The sequence below is a fragment of the Oculina patagonica genome, chromosome 8, assembly GCF_052425735.1.
Source record: "Oculina patagonica isolate OP01 chromosome 8, crgOcupat, whole genome shotgun sequence".
Classification (NCBI taxonomy): Eukaryota; Metazoa; Cnidaria; class Anthozoa; order Scleractinia; family Oculinidae; genus Oculina; species Oculina patagonica.
Genome location: NC_135765.1, coordinates 28,225,515 through 28,245,467, shown reverse-complemented (window position 1 = coordinate 28,245,467; position 19,953 = coordinate 28,225,515). Strand labels below are relative to the sequence as shown.

The window sequence follows — 19,953 nt, the reverse complement described above, 5'->3', positions numbered from 1 at the left end:
TCTATTCACTGTTTGTTTTGATAAATATAACCGTCCTTTTCCTGCCGGTATTTTAACAGATTGAATAATTATTTTGCAATTTTCTAAATCTATTTCTTTATACTCCAACGTATTGATTACATCTGAAAGTTGATTTAACTTGAAATCAGAAACTTTTAACAATTTTGTTGAGATAGGGTGATCTAATTCATCATTTGAAATTATCAATCTGAATCTATCATTTCCTTTTAACTGCCTTTTCTTTATTGTCATTTCAACCATTTTTTCAAAGACACTGAAAACATCATTTTTATTGTTTATAACATTTTTTCGGACATTTATTTTAAATTCGTTGGTATAAGCATTGAATTTTTTATTTGCTGTATTTCCGATTTCGGTTATTTTGAATAGAGGCTGGTCATTGGATGTTGTATCAAAAATGCTGTCATCGAAATTAAATTCATTTGAGAGCTTATTTTTTGACTGCTTAATCTGTATTAATTTTTTGTGCTTTCGTTTGATTTGATCTTCAATATTTTTATTATGAGTTTTTCTAATTGAATCTTCCATTTGACTGAGTTGTGCATCACGTATTATACTATCGTTTTTGTCCCGTATAGCCTTATCCAAAGTCTTATCGTTTCGATATTTATGTACTTTGTTAATCACTGCTTGTCTAGTACTCTTTTTCACCAAATTCATCCATGAAAAACCCATTTTTTTAGCATCAGCTAGGTAATCATTGGATAATTGTTTGATAAAGCTTATTGTTTTAGTTTTTGGTTTGGGTTTGGGTTTGTTTGTTGGTTTCTTTATTGGTTCAACTATTGGTTTGTTTTGGGGTTTTGGTTTGGTTACGAGTTTGTGTTCAGCCTTTGTCATGCTATCAATCAACACTAAATTACCAATACTGTTATTATTTTTGTCACCATTTTCATTTACAACGACTTTATCATCAGGAATCTCATTATAAAATGTCCTAAATACGAAATCTTTAACTAATATCTTTTTCTTGAGATCATAAGGGTTATCATAGTCTTTTTCTGCGATATATAAATAAGGATATCCATCTTTATCAATAGCCGGTTTAACTACTTTCATTTTTGGAATATTGAGTATATCTCCATCCGAAGTAGCACCAAGAGTGTTATCAACACTATTTATAAAAAATTGTTTATCATTATGATTAATGGTATTTTGTTCCATATTATAATTAGAGATATTATTTTTAATAGCGTTTTTAGATGTGAGTACTGATGAGATCACATCTTGAGTTTTTAGCGGGTTTTTAAAATTTTTTTTTTCCATTTTCATATTTATAGTAAATTAATTTTTCTTTAAGTGTTTTTATAGTAAAATAATTTTTTTGATTTTTCATTTTTTTAAATAACTAGATATATTATATATTTAGTCATTGTAAAAGTGTATGATGTGTTGATTATATGTATCATTCTTCATCGATTATTTCAAAACTATCATCATCTCGTAGACCGGCTAATATACTATTTGTGATGTGTTTTTTTGTCTTTATATGCATCCATTTTGATGCTAAATTACTGTTATAATCACAAATATCGCATTTCCAAGATTTTGAAAGCATATATTGGGTTTTGCTTTTTTTAATAGCGTTTTTTTTGTCAGTATCGTTAAAATATTTTTGTTTTCTTCCCATTATTATAGTATAATAATATTTCTTTATATCATTAACTATAAATATTTTTGATGCGTTTAATGCCCAGTGATTTTATAAAAAATGCCAAATTTTAGACCCAAAGGAAGTATCAAAAAGAGCAAAAAATACGAATAAAGTATATCATATATATTAATAACCAGTAATAAAATATTATTGGTTGTTATAATACAACGAAAGTCAGTACTAAATACTGCGAAAATCGATATGCCATCTAATACATATCTACTCAATATATGTTAGATAATTATAGCCTTATGTAGTTTTATAGTGCGTTTAGATATAAACAGATAATTATTTTCTTTAATATATATATAGAATGACTGATATAACATTAAATATCAAACACCTTTTAGAATCTGATCAAAGCTCGAATGATATAGCCTTCATTAATAAAATGTATTGTATTCAGAGCATCCTTAAAACAAATATTTGTATTATTAAAATGCTATCTTCAGACATATCAAATGAAGACAAAAATCATGTACGTTTAAAGTGTATACCTGAAGACCAGAAACGACGACGGGGAAGGCCTCGTAAGGATCAACATTAAATACATAATTATTCAGTTTACGGTTTTACCCATAAGTTATAAATGATTAATGAGTACAATGTTTTTAATGACGTGATTTCTATTGACCAATCATATTTCAACAAATTTTACTCAAAAAGTTTACTCAAAAGTTTACATAAAAGTTTACACAAAAGTTTACTCAAAAGTTTACTCAAAAAGTTTATTCTGAAATTTACTGCCAAAACAGCTGTTCCGTGAAGTTATGTGTGTTATATATATAATGCCTTGTAATTCTGAAATCCACTATGATTTAAAAATTTTAAAAGAACCTATATGCCATTTATGCGATCAACTATTGATAGAAGGTAACAAGGATGCTGAGCCATGCTGTAGTAAGCAGGATATGTCAAATCAAAACGGTATAAATGTTTGTATTAATTGCGGTTTGGTTCATGGTTCTATTTATTACAATGAGTTCATTGATTTTTATGCAAATATGGATAAAATACGCCGAAAATCGGTATATCATCGGAAGTATCACGTTGAGAATGTTTTAAACGATTTATGTATTAAAAATAGGGTACAATTGACTAGTGATCAAAGGAATCGAATTTATAAAGTGTTTGATATTATCGAATCCGGCGCTATTCCTGTTGTAAACAAAGGTAGAAAAAGACTTATATCAACCAAATTCATAATTAAACAGCTTTTTTTGATGATGAATCTACCTTGTGAATTTATCAAAATTAGCAAAAGCAAGAAAACGTTAGCCTATTATCGATTGTATTGGAATGAGATTTTGTCATTAAATTTTGGCGAAATAAATCGGATCATCCAATAAATTTCTTATCATATTTTCGTAGGTACTTGTCGATTATCGGACAGGTATCCGTCACATAATCGTCAATGTTCTTCATTGAAATTATGACGCTAGACGGATTGTAATCACCGCATCTCATCGTGTTTTTAATTGAGTTGAGTAAATGCTGGTAGCTCTGATATGCATATGTACTATTTTGAATTTTTAAATCGAGATTTTGATGATGCATCCAGCCTTGTATTAAAAGCGCTATTGTACTAATTGCAACCAAACTAACACCTCCTGTAGCAATACTTGATGAAATGGAGCCGGATGCAAAGAGAATAGACAATGAATTCCCTAATAATTTCCATTTTTTGAAACGTTTAACAGCCTGCTTATAAGCCCAACATTTTCGATGATATGTTTGATAATAAGCTTTCAATTCTATAATTTGTTCTTCAGTCAGTTCGCTTGATATATGGTTCCATGTAAATATGCATTTTCGATGTTTAGTCATATATATTAGTTATATATGATTTTTTTGCTTTATCATTTTGTTATTTTACCATTGCGCTTGTTCTTTATTGTGTAATACAGCTTCCTTATGTTTTGAATTAATCTATCAATAGAATCAATAATATTGCTAACCAATTTCACTGTTTTCATATAAGTGAATTAGATAAAATCGTTGGAGTTAGATAATTTATTCAAAGAATACATCGTATGTTTTATCTAAAAATTGAATTTTATGATAGATGGGCCCATTTATCGGGTATGTATTTTTACTAAAACCGATTCTTTGTATATAGTAACCTGAAGAAATTTGAAGGCTAGATGCATTCAGCGTATACCCCGAGAAAATTTTATCGAGACTAATGCCGTTATTACAAATACCTATTCTAAATTGATTACCTATTTTAGTATACCAGAGATTCAAATATTTACCTATATAACCAGCTCTAATTTGCTCATAAGATACATCTAAATCATAATCGAGTGATAACTTATTAGACTCTACTTTCACCCATGGATAGGAAAAACTACTAACATTGTCGAAGTTAATTTTAATTCTTTCAGCGGATTTATAGTCATATTTAAATACCATATATATAGTCCAGTCATCGGATTCAGTGACATTTTCATTTAAATTAATTTCGAAACCACTCATAAAGCCCTTTTTTGGATCAAAATCTGATAACAATTTTGTGGGATTAAAGACAAGATTGCCATTTAATCCAGACACTACAGCACCGTTACTATCTGACATGATGAATTCAGATGGATCTGTTAGATCATAAAAATACTCGAAAATTTTATGGTAATAGCTGATGTTTCTTTTTTTATCCATTTTTAATTCAAGATCAGACTTCAAATTGTCCCGAAAATTTTTTAACTGTTCAAAATTAACAGCTTGGTCATTAGTAGTAGCTGGTTTAATACCATAAATAGCCTTTGTTTTCATATCAATCGATGCATTGAAAGCTATTCTATCATTTTCAACATAATATAGCTGATCGTATATCCTAGGATCAACGTTACTCTGATAACCTTTTATTCCATAAATCACGATATATGTTTGTAATTTTGGGACATATGCGTTCCCTGATTTCATCTTTAAAACGATATCAACATAGAGATAATTATTAGGATGTTGCTGATATTTATTAATTTGTGCTATTGTTCGACTATATCCATCATAAACTCGCGTAGTTGATTTGTCGATGTTGTCGATTGATGATACAATATCGATATCTAGACTATCATGATCTATTTCAGCTGGAAAAAATAGCTCGAAAACCATTGTGTATCGATTGATTGGTAAACTATATACATTGATACCTAATCTGCTTGAGTAGTATCCTTTATTGCTGTCAAGTACCAGCTTACTGTCTACAACTTTCGTATTGATCTTATGGTATGAATTCGGATGATCGATTAAACTGCCTAACTTTATATCATCTTCCTCGCTTAATTGATTGATACTATCGGCCATTATATGGGCAAACGTGTTTTCTTGGCCAACGGAAGTTATATGACTGCTATCAACATGATCAAGCATATATTTTTTGTTTACAGCGTCTGTATCATTGGTTGGGTTTTTTAGATGGGTTATATTATACCCACCCATATGGAGATTTGCCTGCATCATGTTACTACCGTGAATATCAAGCTTGCTTTGAATTTCTTGAGTCAAAACGCGTCCTACGACCTTCTTTAAAAAACTGTTATCAACGTACGATTTGTCTGCTTTGTTTTGAAGGCTTTGAGCTAAGACACCTCCTGATTTCTTCGTTAAATATGTATTATCAGCGTACGATTTGTCAGCCTTAGTAGCAAGTTTGGTATCAATTTCAGTCCTTACTTTGTTATCCTCAACACTAACATAGCCTACGTTTGGTACAGATCGATCGTTATATAAACTTGGATAATACACTTCGGTATTTTGCAATGAAAGGCCGGCACAATCAAACACTGTTTCATTTCTGTTCTTTTTAAGGAAGAATTGGTTAAGATATCGTTTATTTACGGCCGTCTCGAGATCCCTTGAATAATTTTCAATTGAATCATCAATCGCAACGTCATCAGGCGTTTTTAGCCCTATTACTCTCTTTTTATTCAAATTGAAATTACCTTCAGGCGTAACATCAAAGCCGACTCCTGGGTCACCCTTTTCACCTCGAGGGCCTTTAATTGGTGTAATATTAGTGTTATTTGATTGTAATAAACCGTTTGAGTAACTCATATTATATCAATCAGTTATATTATATTATATTTTTTCATTGAAATTCTTAGTTACGAATTTTCGTGGCTTATCAATATATAAAAAGCTAAATGGGTCTGCAGTTGCTTTGAGATAGTCGTTTTTACTGATTCCAAGTTCTCTGCAAATCATTCCTTGTTCATTATTAGATGGGAATTCGAAAATACAGTGATGAGTACAATTTAATCTGATTGTTTTATCGGTATTATAATAGCTTTGAGATAAATAAATGCAACTGCAATTTTTATTTCTTGAATTTGTAAAATAGTTGCGTATTTCGCTATCATTTTTTGATCCCGTATTGAGATAATCGTCAAAGATGACTAGTTTTTGGCCTTCATCTGATATTTTATCAAGCGGTATTATTTTATCATTACTTGCTTCAATAACAGAATAACCAGCCTCTTGTCTAATGGGTTCAAAGGTATTGAAAAGATGTTGATATTTCGATTGCTGAAGATTTTTCCCATAAAGATATATTTTATCATAAAACAAAAGCCGGTATATCATATCAAGTAAAAGGTTGGTTTTACCCCCACCCGAGGGAGAAGAAATCAACATCCGGAAACATTGATTTGGCATGAAATCGTATAGTTGTCTAAAGTTTGAGGCCATATCGTCTTCAGTGTCATAATTCGGTATTCTCATTATATTATATGGGTATATTATTTTCAGTTCAACAAGGTGTTAAACACGGTGTTCAACAAGGTGTTAAACGCTATGTTAAATGTTGATTTTTATATTCAATTTTCATTTTTTATGTAACGTAATAATATAAAATAAAATGAGTTTACTTAGATGGAAAGAGCTTGCAAAGAGTAAATCTGATTTGGGCGATAAAATCAATTATGTTAAAAATGCAATCACACAAAATAATATCGGTCAGCAGACAAGCCAAGAGTCATTTTCGAAGGTATTCAAACCAGTGACAAGTAAATTAGATGATGTAATTAAAAGTAATTTGCAGATAGCAAAAGTACCCAAAAATCGTGTCAAAAAGGGGATGAGAGGTGAAATGGAAGCTCCAGATTACTATCCTGAAGTTGATCCTTTTGAGGATATGGACGTAGATAATTTATTTGATGAGCCTGTAATGCCACAAAATGAAAAACAGATTGTACCGAAACCACCAACATATGAAGAATCTTTAAAAGATCTTTTAGAAGGAAATAAGGAGATTTATGTTGATCCCCAATATTTTCCTGAATATGAAGATGAATTACCTCCTGAATACGATGAGGATGAAATTGATTATGCTTTAGATGCTGATGATGAAGTAAGTGAAATACTAGAAGACGTTGGTATCGACGATTATGATGTAGTGCAAATGAAATTAGATCAGCCTGAAATGACACCAAAGAAAACCAAGAACTATCTTAATAAGATTTTAGAGAAAGCCAAATATAAACGGAGACAATTGAAAGGTTTCAAGGCGAATGTTACTAAAGAATATAATAGGGGAACTATATCTGAAGCGGAAAGACAGATTAAAAATAAGAGAATAAGCAATGCAAGAGTTGCATTAAATGACTACATCAATCATTACGAAAGTAAAGCCAAAACGATAAAAGGTTCTGGTATTCGAAAAAATCAGAAAGGTGGAAATGTTATATTTTTTAACGATGTAAAACAGCTTCTCAAAAAATTGGAATTGATCATCGGTTCAATAAACGCAGGAAACACATCAGTTAAAATGCGAAATATGGGAGTCGCTATATTAGACACACTTTTAAAAAGGTCTACTATAAATAAACAACAATATAAACAGATATATAATCTGTACTTTAAAGTCTAATTTATGTAACTGTATTATATATATGGATCGTGAGTTAGTATTATCATCATATAGTGTTAAAAATCAAGGGAATAACACTCCTCAAAATTTTACAACTAAATTCAACAGGCCTATAACATTGGATAGCAATTACCAATATATGATAGGTCTCAATCGTATTATTAACATGTCATTTACATGGTTTAATGTAAATCCCTCATATGGTAATCAGCTGATTAAATATAGTTCAGATAATGGGAATAAATTTGAAGACATAACTTTCCCTGCAGGTGTTTGGAATTATTCTGAATTTGATGAATATATTAAAGAGATTACTAAGACGGGGGATGATGATAACCCTATATATCCCATCTCTATTGATTTTGATTCAACAACATTCCGAGTCACAATCACTTTATCTCAAAATTATCAACTTGATTTGACGCATAGCAATTTCAACGACCTTATAGGGTTTGATAAAAAGGTATTAAAGGATGCGGTTAATATTGGTCCAAGAGTCCCAAATCTAAGCCAAGATACCGATATATTAAATGTACATTGCGATCTAGTCAATACTTCTTTAGTCGATGGCGAAGAGTCGGATATCATTTATACTTTTTCGACCAGCGTACTACAGCCGAGTTATTCGTTTACAATCGAGCCTCGTAGGGTCACATATAACCCGGTTAATAAGCAACAGATAAGTAGCATTCGAATATACATCACAGATGGGAAGAGACGGTTAATTAACCTGAATGGAGCGGATACGTCTTTTTCATTAATTTTGAAAAGGATAGAATAATATAACATAATAGTATATAATGAAACCATATGAATTCAAGAGGTTTTACCATCCAAAATTTGGTAAATTTGTATATAAGCACAAAGGGTCAGGGATTATCGTTGATAACATTTTCAAACCGATGAAGAGTGTTATGTCGTCTGTTGTTAAAAAAATTGTCAAGCCCTTAGGTAAGAAGGCAATAAAATCAGGTATTTCTCATGCAGGTGATAAACTGGGTAAAAGGGCATCAGAAAAAGCCGGAGACCTTATAATGGAAAGGCTAAGGAATATGAGGAAGGGAAATGCTGGGCAAAAGTCACTATCCCCAATCTTACAGAAAGTAAATGCCTCACCTGTCAGACACCAACAGAAAAATGAAAGTACTGATATGATCATTAATAGATTAATATCAGGATCAGGTGTAAAAAGAAGGCGTTGAGTAAAATGAATAAAATGATTAAAAAAATTGGTACATAATTGCAAAATTATGTAACATAATAATATATGTCTTTTAGAACAAGCGAATACTTACAGAGATATGAGTTGGTTCGATTTCAACTCGATGATGTAATTCGAGTCCCAGCTAACGGTCAGCACCAACTTAAAAACGGCTATAAGTTCACGATTAACGATAGAAGTTCATTCTACGATTGGTATAATGCGTATTTCGAGGTGCAATTTCAGGTGCAAATGTTAGCTGATGGAGCAACCACGGGGGCGAATCGTATCACAGTTATTAATGGAGCACATTCATTGATTGCCCACATGATGATTAAATCAGCAGGAAAAATCGTTTATGATACCGATAATCTCCATAAAGTTACTTTCGTTAAGAATCTCCTCGAATATAGTGACGATTTTAGTCGTTCAGTAGCAAAAAATAGTCTTTGGTATCTAGATACCGACCATAGGATAGCAAATGCTAATCAGAATGCAGGGTTTGAGGCTAGGCGACTTTTGACGACAGGTCTCAATGATGTCAATGTTGTTATACCTCTAAATCGTTACAGTTTCTTTGAAGAGCTGGAAGGTCGAATGTTACTCCCAATGCAACTCCAATTCAATATACAGTTACAGAATGACGCCGAATTACTTAAAAAGGCCGATGATGTAGCTGATGGACGAGTGGTCCTTAATAGATTCCTTCTATGGGTCCCAAAATTGACTCCAAAGGACAGCCTATATGATAAGTTTGTTAGTTCCTTCTTGGTAAAGAACACTTGGACGTATATGCGCGAAATGTATGAGGTTTCCGCACCAACGAATAGCAGTGGATTCTTCCAGATCTCATCCAGTATTGATAATGTTAAGGCTATCTTTGTATATCTACAACGAGCTAAATCAAACAATGCAGATGAAAATCCCTATGAATTTGATACCTTCAATATCAATCTTGACCGTGGGAATGGTAGTTATTTGACAACATGCCGATTGGAATACGGCAACGGAGTGTTTTATCCTGAGACCGAATATGATAGTGAGTCCAAAGTTAGGATCTTCAATGATTTGATGTCTTATGGTATGAGAAAGAATGATTACAACAGCGGTACACAACTCAACTTGGCAAATTACAACTCTCTCTATCCTATTATCTTTTTTGATTTATCATATCAAGCAGAGCGAGTAACTAGAGACCCAAAGCAGTTGATCTTCAGATATAAACTAAACGCTAATAGTGCGGGAGATAGTCCTTTCAACGTCCATGCCATCGTTCTTTATGATGAGACAATCGTCATTGACAAGGTGGGGAATGAGCTGGTTATTGTATAAATCAATCAATTGAATATTATGTATAAACCATTCTATTTTGTATACGTTTTATAAACAAGAAATTATATAACATATAATATATATACAAGTAATGACAACTTATCACTCTCATAAAGTGAATCTGTCAGAAGGACAGCGAAGGAAGCTTTTGACTGCTTATAGAAATAAAAGTGAGATCACTATTCGCTTAAGCAATTCAGATATGACTGGCAATGACAGTTTAATGCTAACTCAACGACAAATCAATAAATTGAATAAGGCTAAGAAGTTAGGTGTTGGATCTTATTTAAACATCTCAAAGGCACAAATTCGAAAGGTCATTAGGGTCGGTCATGGGGCACCGCGGATTGGTTTTCCAATGATTGGAATAAGTGCTATGAAAACGAAAACAAGATCAAGAAGGTCAACAACTAACAAATCAACAACTGATAACACTTCAAAGAAGGATGGTGGAAATATTAGACTACCAAGTAAGAAAGATGTATTAGCTTACACACCGCCACCATTCATTGGTTCTTGGGATGAATATGATAAATTTCTTAGAACAGGTGGATTGGTGCTTCCAAAAAAAAAGATCTTAAAACCGAAAAGAAAGTAAGAAAGCCAACATTCCATAAGAATATACCAATGAGTAATTTTGATTTAATAAACTGGTGTTTATATTTGAATATACCGATAAAAAATGTACTAATGAGAGACGAGACTGTGCCACATAATCACAAATTAGGAATATTCATTTACAATCTCCAACCGTCATATCTGAGTGGTAGTCATTGGGTTGCAACTTATGTAAAAGATAAGGTAATCAATTATTTTGATAGTTTTGGTATGCCTTCATTTCAAAAAATAGTCGATCACGCAAAAAAGAAGAATTTAACATTGCTACATCAAAACAATCAGATACAGAATATAAATACAACCACATGCGGATACTTCTGTTTATACTTTTTGAATGAGATGAACCATGGGAATACGTATTCTAATTTGTTGGAAGTGTTTGACATATATGACACAATGAAGAATGAGAAATTCATTCAACATTATTTCAGAAATATATAACTTATATATATAATGGTTAAATCGTATTGTGTACGTGAAAAAATAAAAACTAATTCAGTTCCTAATTCTGAAAAATATATGAGAACAAAAAACAATCGTTTAATACTCAAATCGAAATGCGTTTCTTGTGGTATTACTAAAACCCGTTTTGTTAGTGAGAAAAAAGGGCGTGGAGTAGGTGAAACGATTAACAAAAAGGTCGGCGAAAAGATTCCAGGGTTTCAACAGGCTCAAGACTTAGCATCGGCTATCATGGCAGTTACCGGAGGTGATAAAGATCTATTTAAAAAATATTGGCGCGGTGACTTTGCTAAAGGTATATTTAATAAAAAAAGCGGAATTCAGACATCTAATTTTTGGAAGCCTGCTGGTGCATATACAAATGAAAAATTTAATCCATCATGTAATTACACAGAATATAAAAACGGCAAATGGGTTAATCATTATTGTGATTAATATCTAACATATAATATATATGTGCCTGTCATACTGCGTTTCATGTAATAAAAAAACAAATTCAATCAATACTAAAAAAGTAAAAGCAAAGAATGGCCGACTTATGGAAAAATCAATTTGCTCAATCTGTAAAAACAAAAAGAGTAAATTCATCAAAGGTGAAGGTATCGATATCCATAAAGCTATTTTAAAAGTAGCACCAAAAAAGGGTTTTGTAATGCCTGGTCATCGTTATACAGGTCCTGGTAATCCTTTAGAGAAACAGGTAAAGTGGGATCAAAAAACAGGTAAAATACTGGAGATATATGAAAAACCAACAGGAAAAACGGACGCCGTGAGCATGCAACATGACGTGGATTACTCAGTATGTGCAAACAAACCATCAAAAAATCAGGTTAAATGCAAAAACGAAGCTGATAAAAAGATGGTAAAAGCCCTTGATGCTATCCCATGGAAAGACAGACAATGGGGTCATGCTATTGCAAGGAACACTATTGCTACCAAGGCTAAAGTAGGTATGGGTGTAAAACAAAAGAAGACAAAAAACGGAAAACGGCGTTGAGTAAAAATGATTGGTCTCAACAATTAGCCGATGAGTTACATAAACCAATCAGACGAAAATTTAAAACTAGAAGAGTAATATCAAATGGAATTGACGACATATGGTCTGCTGATTTAGTTTTTATGGATAAACTTTCAAAATGGAATAAAGGTTATAAATATCTATTGACTATAATTGACGTATTCAGTAAATTCGCTTGGGCTATACAATTGAAAGATAAGAAAGGTACATCAATAACTAACGCATTCAACAATATTGTCATTAATGACAAACGTAAACCTGAATTTCTCTGGGTCGATCAGGGATCTGAATTTTATAACAAAACATTCAAGGAATGGCTAAAGCAAAATGATATTAACATGTATTCCACTTTTAATGAAGGTAAAGCTGTTGTTATTGAGAGATTTAATAGAACTTTGAAAAATAAAATGTACAAACAGTTTACTATTCAAGGTAACACACAGTATCTTGAAATGCTACCCATACTGGTAAAAGAATACAATAATACAAAACACAGTTCAATAAAGATGACACCAACAGAAGCTTCAAAGGAAAAGAATCAAGGAATTGTATATCTTAACCTATACGGTGATATGGAGCCATTATCAGCAAAACCCAAATTTAAGGTTGGTGATAAGGTCCGAATATCTAAGTATAAACGAATTGTTTTCGATAAGGGTTATACACCAAATTGGAGTGAAGAAATGTTCGTAATTACTAAGATCCAACATACTAATCCCATTACATACAAAATAAAAGATTTGAATGATGAAGAAATAAAAGGTAGCTTTTATGAACCTGAATTATTAAAAGCAAAACAGGATGTATTCAGAATTGATAAAGTGATCCGTAGAGATTATAAGAAGAAACAAGCTTTAGTTAAGTGGAAAGGATACAGTGATGACTTCAACAGTTGGATTCCAATCAAGGATTTGAAAGATATATAAACAATTTTTAATTTTATTTATGGAGTATATGTTAAGAGTGCCTTAAAATCAATTATCAAGTATTACACATGCAAATAAAAATATTAAGTATAATATTTTTATAAATCAGTATTTGATTACAAAAAATATTTTAGGACATACATTCATTTTAAAAAAACATTGAATTTATCAACAACTAATTTTTCATCTAATTGATTTTCATTATAAAAAAAGGTATCAATATTTATAATACTACAGCCGTTATCAAAAAGCATTTCGACAATATCTAAATTAAACAAATTTGATATTACGTAATTAGTATCTTTATAATTATCAAAATATGCTTCAATATAATCGGCCCATGGGTTAGCCCCGCCATCCATAACAATTACACTGTTTGGCTGATTAAATACCATGTGCTTGAAATTAAATTCATCTTCTAAGATTTTAGCAATTATTTTAATATCATTCGATCTATTATTTTTATCCGAGGTTAAACCGATTATAAATCTTTTATTATTCATATATATATTACAAAGAGATTTTATTTTTATATGTGTTTTTTCCTTAAACGCACTATTAATGATATAAGAAATTAATATATTGTGTCATTAATATATAACAATTGATGTTTTGGAATGATAATATTGTTAATGGCCGATACCAGAGATGGTTTACCAAAGAAGACAAAATGAAAGCTATAAGGCGCACAAAAGCCCGTTATATGCGAAATACACGATGGTTTTGTGAGCAATGTAAAAAAGAGTACAGTCTGGGTAGCAAGTGGACCCATATAAGACAATCCCATTCGAAAGCACTATAAAAAAAGTTTGAAAAAGAGTATAAGAAGTTTTTCTTATTTTGAACCTAGGGTTGAGTTAGGGTTGGTTTTTCAGGCTTGGTTTTACAGGCTTTTTTTTCTAGGGTTTGAATTTCAGTTTTTGATTCTAATATTTGATTCCAATATTTGAATCCATTTTTGTCCCATATTTTGTATCCAGCACTGGAAGTAGTGATGTACTACATCTCTAAGGCAAATTTGCCTCAGAGTGTAGTACATTACTACTGAAGTTTGTTTTGAACATGAAACAACAGTTCTATAAAAACTGGAACAATTTCCTTACCAACAGCGTGAGGTATTTCATGAAACAGCACGGCAAGTGACGTACTCAGACCATCTCCTGCCGATTTAGAAAAAGCTGCTCCAATTGCCAATCCGTCGGCTGTTGTGTGTAACGCTTCACCTAATAGCATCATTCCTACAAGCGCCTTGTTCGTTTTAGACGGAGACGGCTGTGGCTGGCTTTGATTTTCAAGTTCTATTAGAGTTAAACTCTCATAGGTTTCAGGTGTTGTACCAGAGGGTGTTGTACCATGCGAGTGGGTGTGACCGCCCTGAAAAGATGAAGAATGCGTGACCGTGAGAAGGCGTGACGCATAAAACGCGTTACGACTTAAGGGGTTTATAAGCAAAGTGGTCCCAGCAACTAAATTGCAGATTACCCCTGATAAACCAAAGAGTACTGTCAAAGTTTGTTTGTGCAGACCTAAAGGATCACTCGAAAATTTTATCGATGTCATATCACAAACCACGATAACCTGTGGTAAATACGCCCGGCCGGGTACTCCCTATAGAGAACTTAACGGGGAGGCTCCGCCCGAATGGGTTACCTTTTTCATGCGGTAGGTATATAAAGGATAGGAATTACACAAGTTGGAGTATACGGAAGGGTAGGTATTCAAAAGGACCTTTCAAAACAACTCGAACAGATCCACAAAACGGTCGATTCCTTTTTGCAAGTGAAAAATTTAGAACAAATGCACTGGCCTTCTGTAGGTACAGTCAACTCTCTCTTAACGGACACCTCTATAAGACGGACACCTCCATAAGACGGACACCTGGTGATGGTCCCTGTCGTTTTTCAGTCATTTTACTGTAACAAAACTCTCTGTAAGACGGACACCTCTCTAAGACGGACAACGTACACTTTGAAACCGTCAACGGACACGCATAAAAAGTGATTTTTTAAGTGAATAATATTGCAAAACTTGGTATCGACATATAGCAAAGTAAGTCAGCGCCTTAAGAATACCAAACTTACCAGAAGCAAACTACTATAAAGTATTACTCTCTGCGTAAGTGTATGGGTACCAAAGAGGTAGTTTTCTACTTACAGTAATACTGTTTGTAATGAGCAAACTGAACGAGTCGAATTTCTGATATTGTTTTTGTTCCACTTTATACTGAGGTTTTGCTAAACTAAGCAACTTAAAACAGACGTGTATTCGCTGTGCATAGGCGTTAAGCATTGTCATCTCGAAATTTCTGGCGTCACGTTACCTCGACTCTCTATAAGGCGGACACCTCTCTAAGACGGACAGTTGAGGCCGGTCCCGACGGTGTCCGTCTTAGAGAGAGTTGACTGTATATGAAAAGGGTGCCATTTTCCTATCGAAGGTATACGAAAGGGTTATGTTTTCTATCGAAAATGGCACATGAAAGAGTAAGAAATAAATACATTTGTCCAGCAGTAGTAATGGGATATATATGATAAATGCGAGTGCGACCATACTACTGAAAAAAACTGAAATAAATTTTCAGGCTCTGAGCGGAATACGAACCCACGACCTTTGCGTTACCGGTGCAATGCTCTACCACTGAGCTATCAAAGCCACACCAGAGCGGTCGTGTCTGGGTTAGCCCTTTATGTACGGTGGACATGATACTCGGCCCAAGTATATGTGAAATAAATGAATATGTGTCCAGCAGTAGCAATGGAATATATATGATAAATGCGAGTGCGGCAATACTACTGAAAAAAACCTGAAAAACATTTTTAGGCTCTGAGCGGGATAGAAACGGTAGGAGTTTAGACATCAGGGCGGAGCCTCCCAGTATAAATATTTTAAGAGACCCCAGCGGGTGAATACCTCAGTAAACAGTCACTTGACATTAAAAAACTCACCTCGATGAAACAAAAGAAAAGATGAAATAGGTAGAAAAAATATATACTGCAAATAACAACCAAGGAACGCCATAACACAACATGGCCGTCTGAACCTGTTGTGCCGCCATGTTCATGGTGAAAATCAGGATTTAATGCCTGAAAGATAATAACAAAATATAATAGTGACTTTGCCTCTGTTTTTTTTCTGAATACTGCAAAAACACCCCACATAATTCTTTCCCTCTTAATTTTAAATCCCGCGGGAGTCCCACGTATCGGATTTGATACAAATGAAAGTTCATAATGTTTTTCAGTTCCATACTCGCCATCGTTAAACATCTTCACTTCCTAATGGGTTTAATTGTGGCATTTTTGAACTGCTGTTATCGTCAGTTTTGGACTGTTTTCAATAATGAAAATAATTGAATTTTAACTTATTAATAATGCACAAGTTTATTTTTGAGCACACATGGTTTTTTTCTTCGCAGAATGAAGTCTAAAAATCAACAAAGTGGACTTTAATTTTCCTTCTAACCTTTTGTTATTTCTATTCAAATTTTATTATTCACGGAGTGAGGTTGATAATTTTGTCCACCCCAAAACTCAGGTGGGATCAAGTTCGTGTAGAGTTTTATACGATCATAGATAAATTTATATAGTTATGGCAGTGGTGTGTCGACTTACATCATCAATCTAAAGAAGTGAAAAAGTCTACTCACGTGCGGCAAAAGATGAAATATAGCGTCACCAGCCAGACACGCAGCACCCAAGGCTATAAGCACTGTGATCACGTGTTCGCGAAATCTACCTAGGGTTGGGCATACCACCGCTGATGAAAGTACAGCTAACACAAAGACAATTGTCTGTGCGCCGCATCCCTCGGAAACAGCTGACGACAATGATATTCATTAAGTTAGTATCATAATTATATAGCCGTCAGTAAATCCTATATTGTCAGCACAGCTATTTTTCCTTAATTTCTGGGAACTGTCCAATTTGGGATTAAATTTGGATAGTTTCAATTAGGAATTTTTGGTAAAATTCACAATCTGTCCAATTTAAAATAAATTGGACAGTTTCGTCTCGGCCAATCAAATCGAAGAAAACACAACATGTGATGGATATTAGCCAATTAGCACAAAGCATAGCGTCAGCGCTGTAAACTGGTCGCATTGTGAGTCGACAATGGCGGAATTTTATGGAGCAAGTTTGCTACGTTTTTCTATTCCTTTTGAGCTTTTCAGCAATAGAAACAACAAAGAGAAATTTTCTACGTTGTCAGAAGAGGAGCTAGCTACACTAAGAAGCAAAAACCAAGAGCAAAACACCTCCAATAGTACAAAACTTGGGTGACCGTAAGTGCAGCGAAGCGAAGCAAGAAATCTGTCAGATATTCATCGCCATGAGGCATGAGCTAGATGCAATTCTTTGTCGTTTTTTGCTGAAATTCGAAAAGAAAAGACGGCGATGAAGTACGAACGATATAGTGGAAAGGAGTATGTCACATTCAAGAAGTTGTTAAGCTCTTCGGACACTTTGTTTACGACTTTCATTGATTGATGCAGTGTTTTCACTCACTTTGTAGCAAGCTTCGCAAACTCAGGTGAATAAAATTGCACTGTTTTGTTTAAGTTTTATTTGTGAGGACAATGCTCTGAGTGAATTGCATGTGCTGTGTTATGCCTACTATTGTTGAATGCTTTTCCCGTTCTGGACATAAGTTTTGTTGTTTATGCTGGATTCACTGACTACAAGCTATATAATTAATATGTAACCGGACTACATGCTTGTCCAATTTTGGAAATAATTAGATTCAAAAAATTCCTCTGACAGCCAAATTGGACTCGGCCTACGGCCTCGTCCAATTTTGGCTGCCCTCGGAATTTTTTTCATCAAATTATTTCCAAATTGGACAGCATGTAGTCCAATTACGTATACAAATTTATTATATAAACTGCAGTGCTTTAGCGAGTGGTAGCAAATCGAGAAAAATGGTATCACACATGTGTGGATAAAAATGATATCCACACATGTGTGATATCATTTTTGACCAACAGGCTTGCAGAGTTTGCCATGTTTCAATGCTCAATGAGCCAAAGTAAATCGATATTAAGTCGAAACATCTTCGGATCTTCCTCGGCAATCTTCGGCAATCTTCGGAAAACTTCGAAAATGTTCGGAATCATTCGTACAACCTTCGGACAACATTTTAAAAATTTTTTCGGAAATCTTCGGAAAATAGTCGGAAATCTTCGGAAAATCGTCAAAAACATCGTAATTAGTAGGTTTATATGATAAACATAATAATACATGGTTGCTTGGAGATATGAAATGTATCTTCTCGTGTTAAAATCCGATATCTCACTCGTTCGCTGCGCTCACTCGTGAGCTATCGATTTGAACACTCGAAGATAAATTTCATATCTCCGCGCAATCATGTATTATCCTCTATATCTTTAAGGTTAACAGCTAGCTAAGAACAAGAGAAAGTGTGTCTACTTTAGAATCCCGGGCGAGTTAGGCCATTACTCACGTGTCACATATCACGTGACACTGTCACGATAATCGTGACACGTGACACTAGTTTTACGCGTGCACAGCACGCGCGTCTGTCTCGAAACAAAGTGGAGGGAGACATTGGAAACGATGTGATAACGATCCGTTCTGTCACGAGTTGGAATATTGAAAGGCTTTTTTCAAAACGTCATGCGAAGATAAAAGACATAGCACCTTTGGGCACTGCTTTTGTTCTAACTGCCGTTTCTTAGTTACAGCTGCAACGTTTAAATATCCAGCAATTGTATTTTTGATTTCTATATATTCCTAAATTTTTTTCCTCGTAATTTTCGTGCATAAAACAAAACAGGGAAAATGTAGGGATGGCTTGCGTCCACGAAAAAATGTATCGTTATACTTAAAGCAAGTGTTTTAGCGCACGTAAAATTGTTCGATATTGGTCATATTTCATGGTAATACAGCCTACCTTAGCAACCTGCCGAGCTATACAATATCTAATATGAAAGCTTGTAGTCATATTTAAATTTGAGCGCAAACCGTCCTTGTGTTGAATAAACATAGATTTGGTTTTTGGCGAAGCATTTAACTTTACTGGGAAAGAAATGAACTTTATGCCGATTTCCGCGATCATAAATCATGGAGAAATTACCAATGTGCCTTGAGTGTTTGTTGTAATATAATTTTCTTGTTATCATTCGCCCAGCTGGTCAGTTTACTTAACATTGCTATTTTTGTAGTCCTTTGTCCAAAAAGTGCTAGACCCTGTTGAATAAGTATGAACCGGAGAATGTTGTTATTTTTAGAATACGTGGTTTAAAACATCGATTCCAGAAAAACGCTGCGACTGATCTCTAGGAGAAGTCTACAGCGAGACTAGCACGGGGCAACTTCCAAAGCTAACAGCTGCCTCATCGGTTATATTATATTAAAACAGGCCGTTGATTTAACTATCATTACTGTTACTTTAAGAAAACGGATGCGTCGTTAAAAGCAGTCGAATTACCCCGTAAATGTATAAACAAATTATTTTAAAGATATCTAGAAATTATATTAGAAAAACCCTCAATTTGCTTACCTCTGATTATCGACATGGCGCAACTGAATGCGCTGTTTAAATCGAGCGCGGCTTTCTGATCTTCTTCAAATACTTCACTTTACTGAACCCAAAATTGACCAAACAAATCCTGCTTTATAATTTGAAGGAGAGTGTCTTTGTAAGTGTAATTCTGAGGAAAGACAAAGAACGGCCAATTGACGAAACTGAGTCAGCGGTCTTGTAGCAAAATAAGCAGTATATATTAAAGAGTTTGAGTGACTGGGGCCACCAGCCCTGAAACAGGTAAATTAATTGTTCATTAAAAAACACAGCGGCTTTGTCTAGCCGTCAGGTGCGGTATGGATCCGCAAACAA

General features: G+C 33.7%; 2 protein-coding genes across 2 annotated transcripts in view; one reads left to right on the top strand and one right to left on the bottom strand.

Moving 5' to 3' along the window:
- LOC144662320 (uncharacterized) overlaps positions 1-12,510 on the top strand; it is a 62,177-nt gene extending 49,667 nt beyond the window's left edge. Inside the window, exon 2 of the mRNA XM_078523107.1 lies at positions 9,176-12,510. Within this exon, the coding sequence (XP_078379233.1) occupies positions 9,176-10,074 (899 nt within the window). The 3' untranslated portion in view covers positions 10,075-12,510. The remainder of the gene's footprint in view (positions 1-9,175) is intronic.
- LOC144662319 (zinc transporter ZIP4-like) overlaps positions 1-19,953 on the bottom strand; it is a 26,942-nt gene extending 6,989 nt beyond the window's left edge. Inside the window, exons 1-4 of the mRNA XM_078523106.1 lie at positions 19,618-19,953; positions 16,745-16,914; positions 16,044-16,181; positions 14,202-14,472 (exon numbers count right to left, since the gene is read on the bottom strand). Of these exons, the coding sequence (XP_078379232.1) occupies positions 14,202-14,472; positions 16,044-16,181; positions 16,745-16,914; positions 19,618-19,633 (595 nt within the window). The 5' untranslated portion in view covers positions 19,634-19,953. The remainder of the gene's footprint in view (positions 1-14,201; positions 14,473-16,043; positions 16,182-16,744; positions 16,915-19,617) is intronic.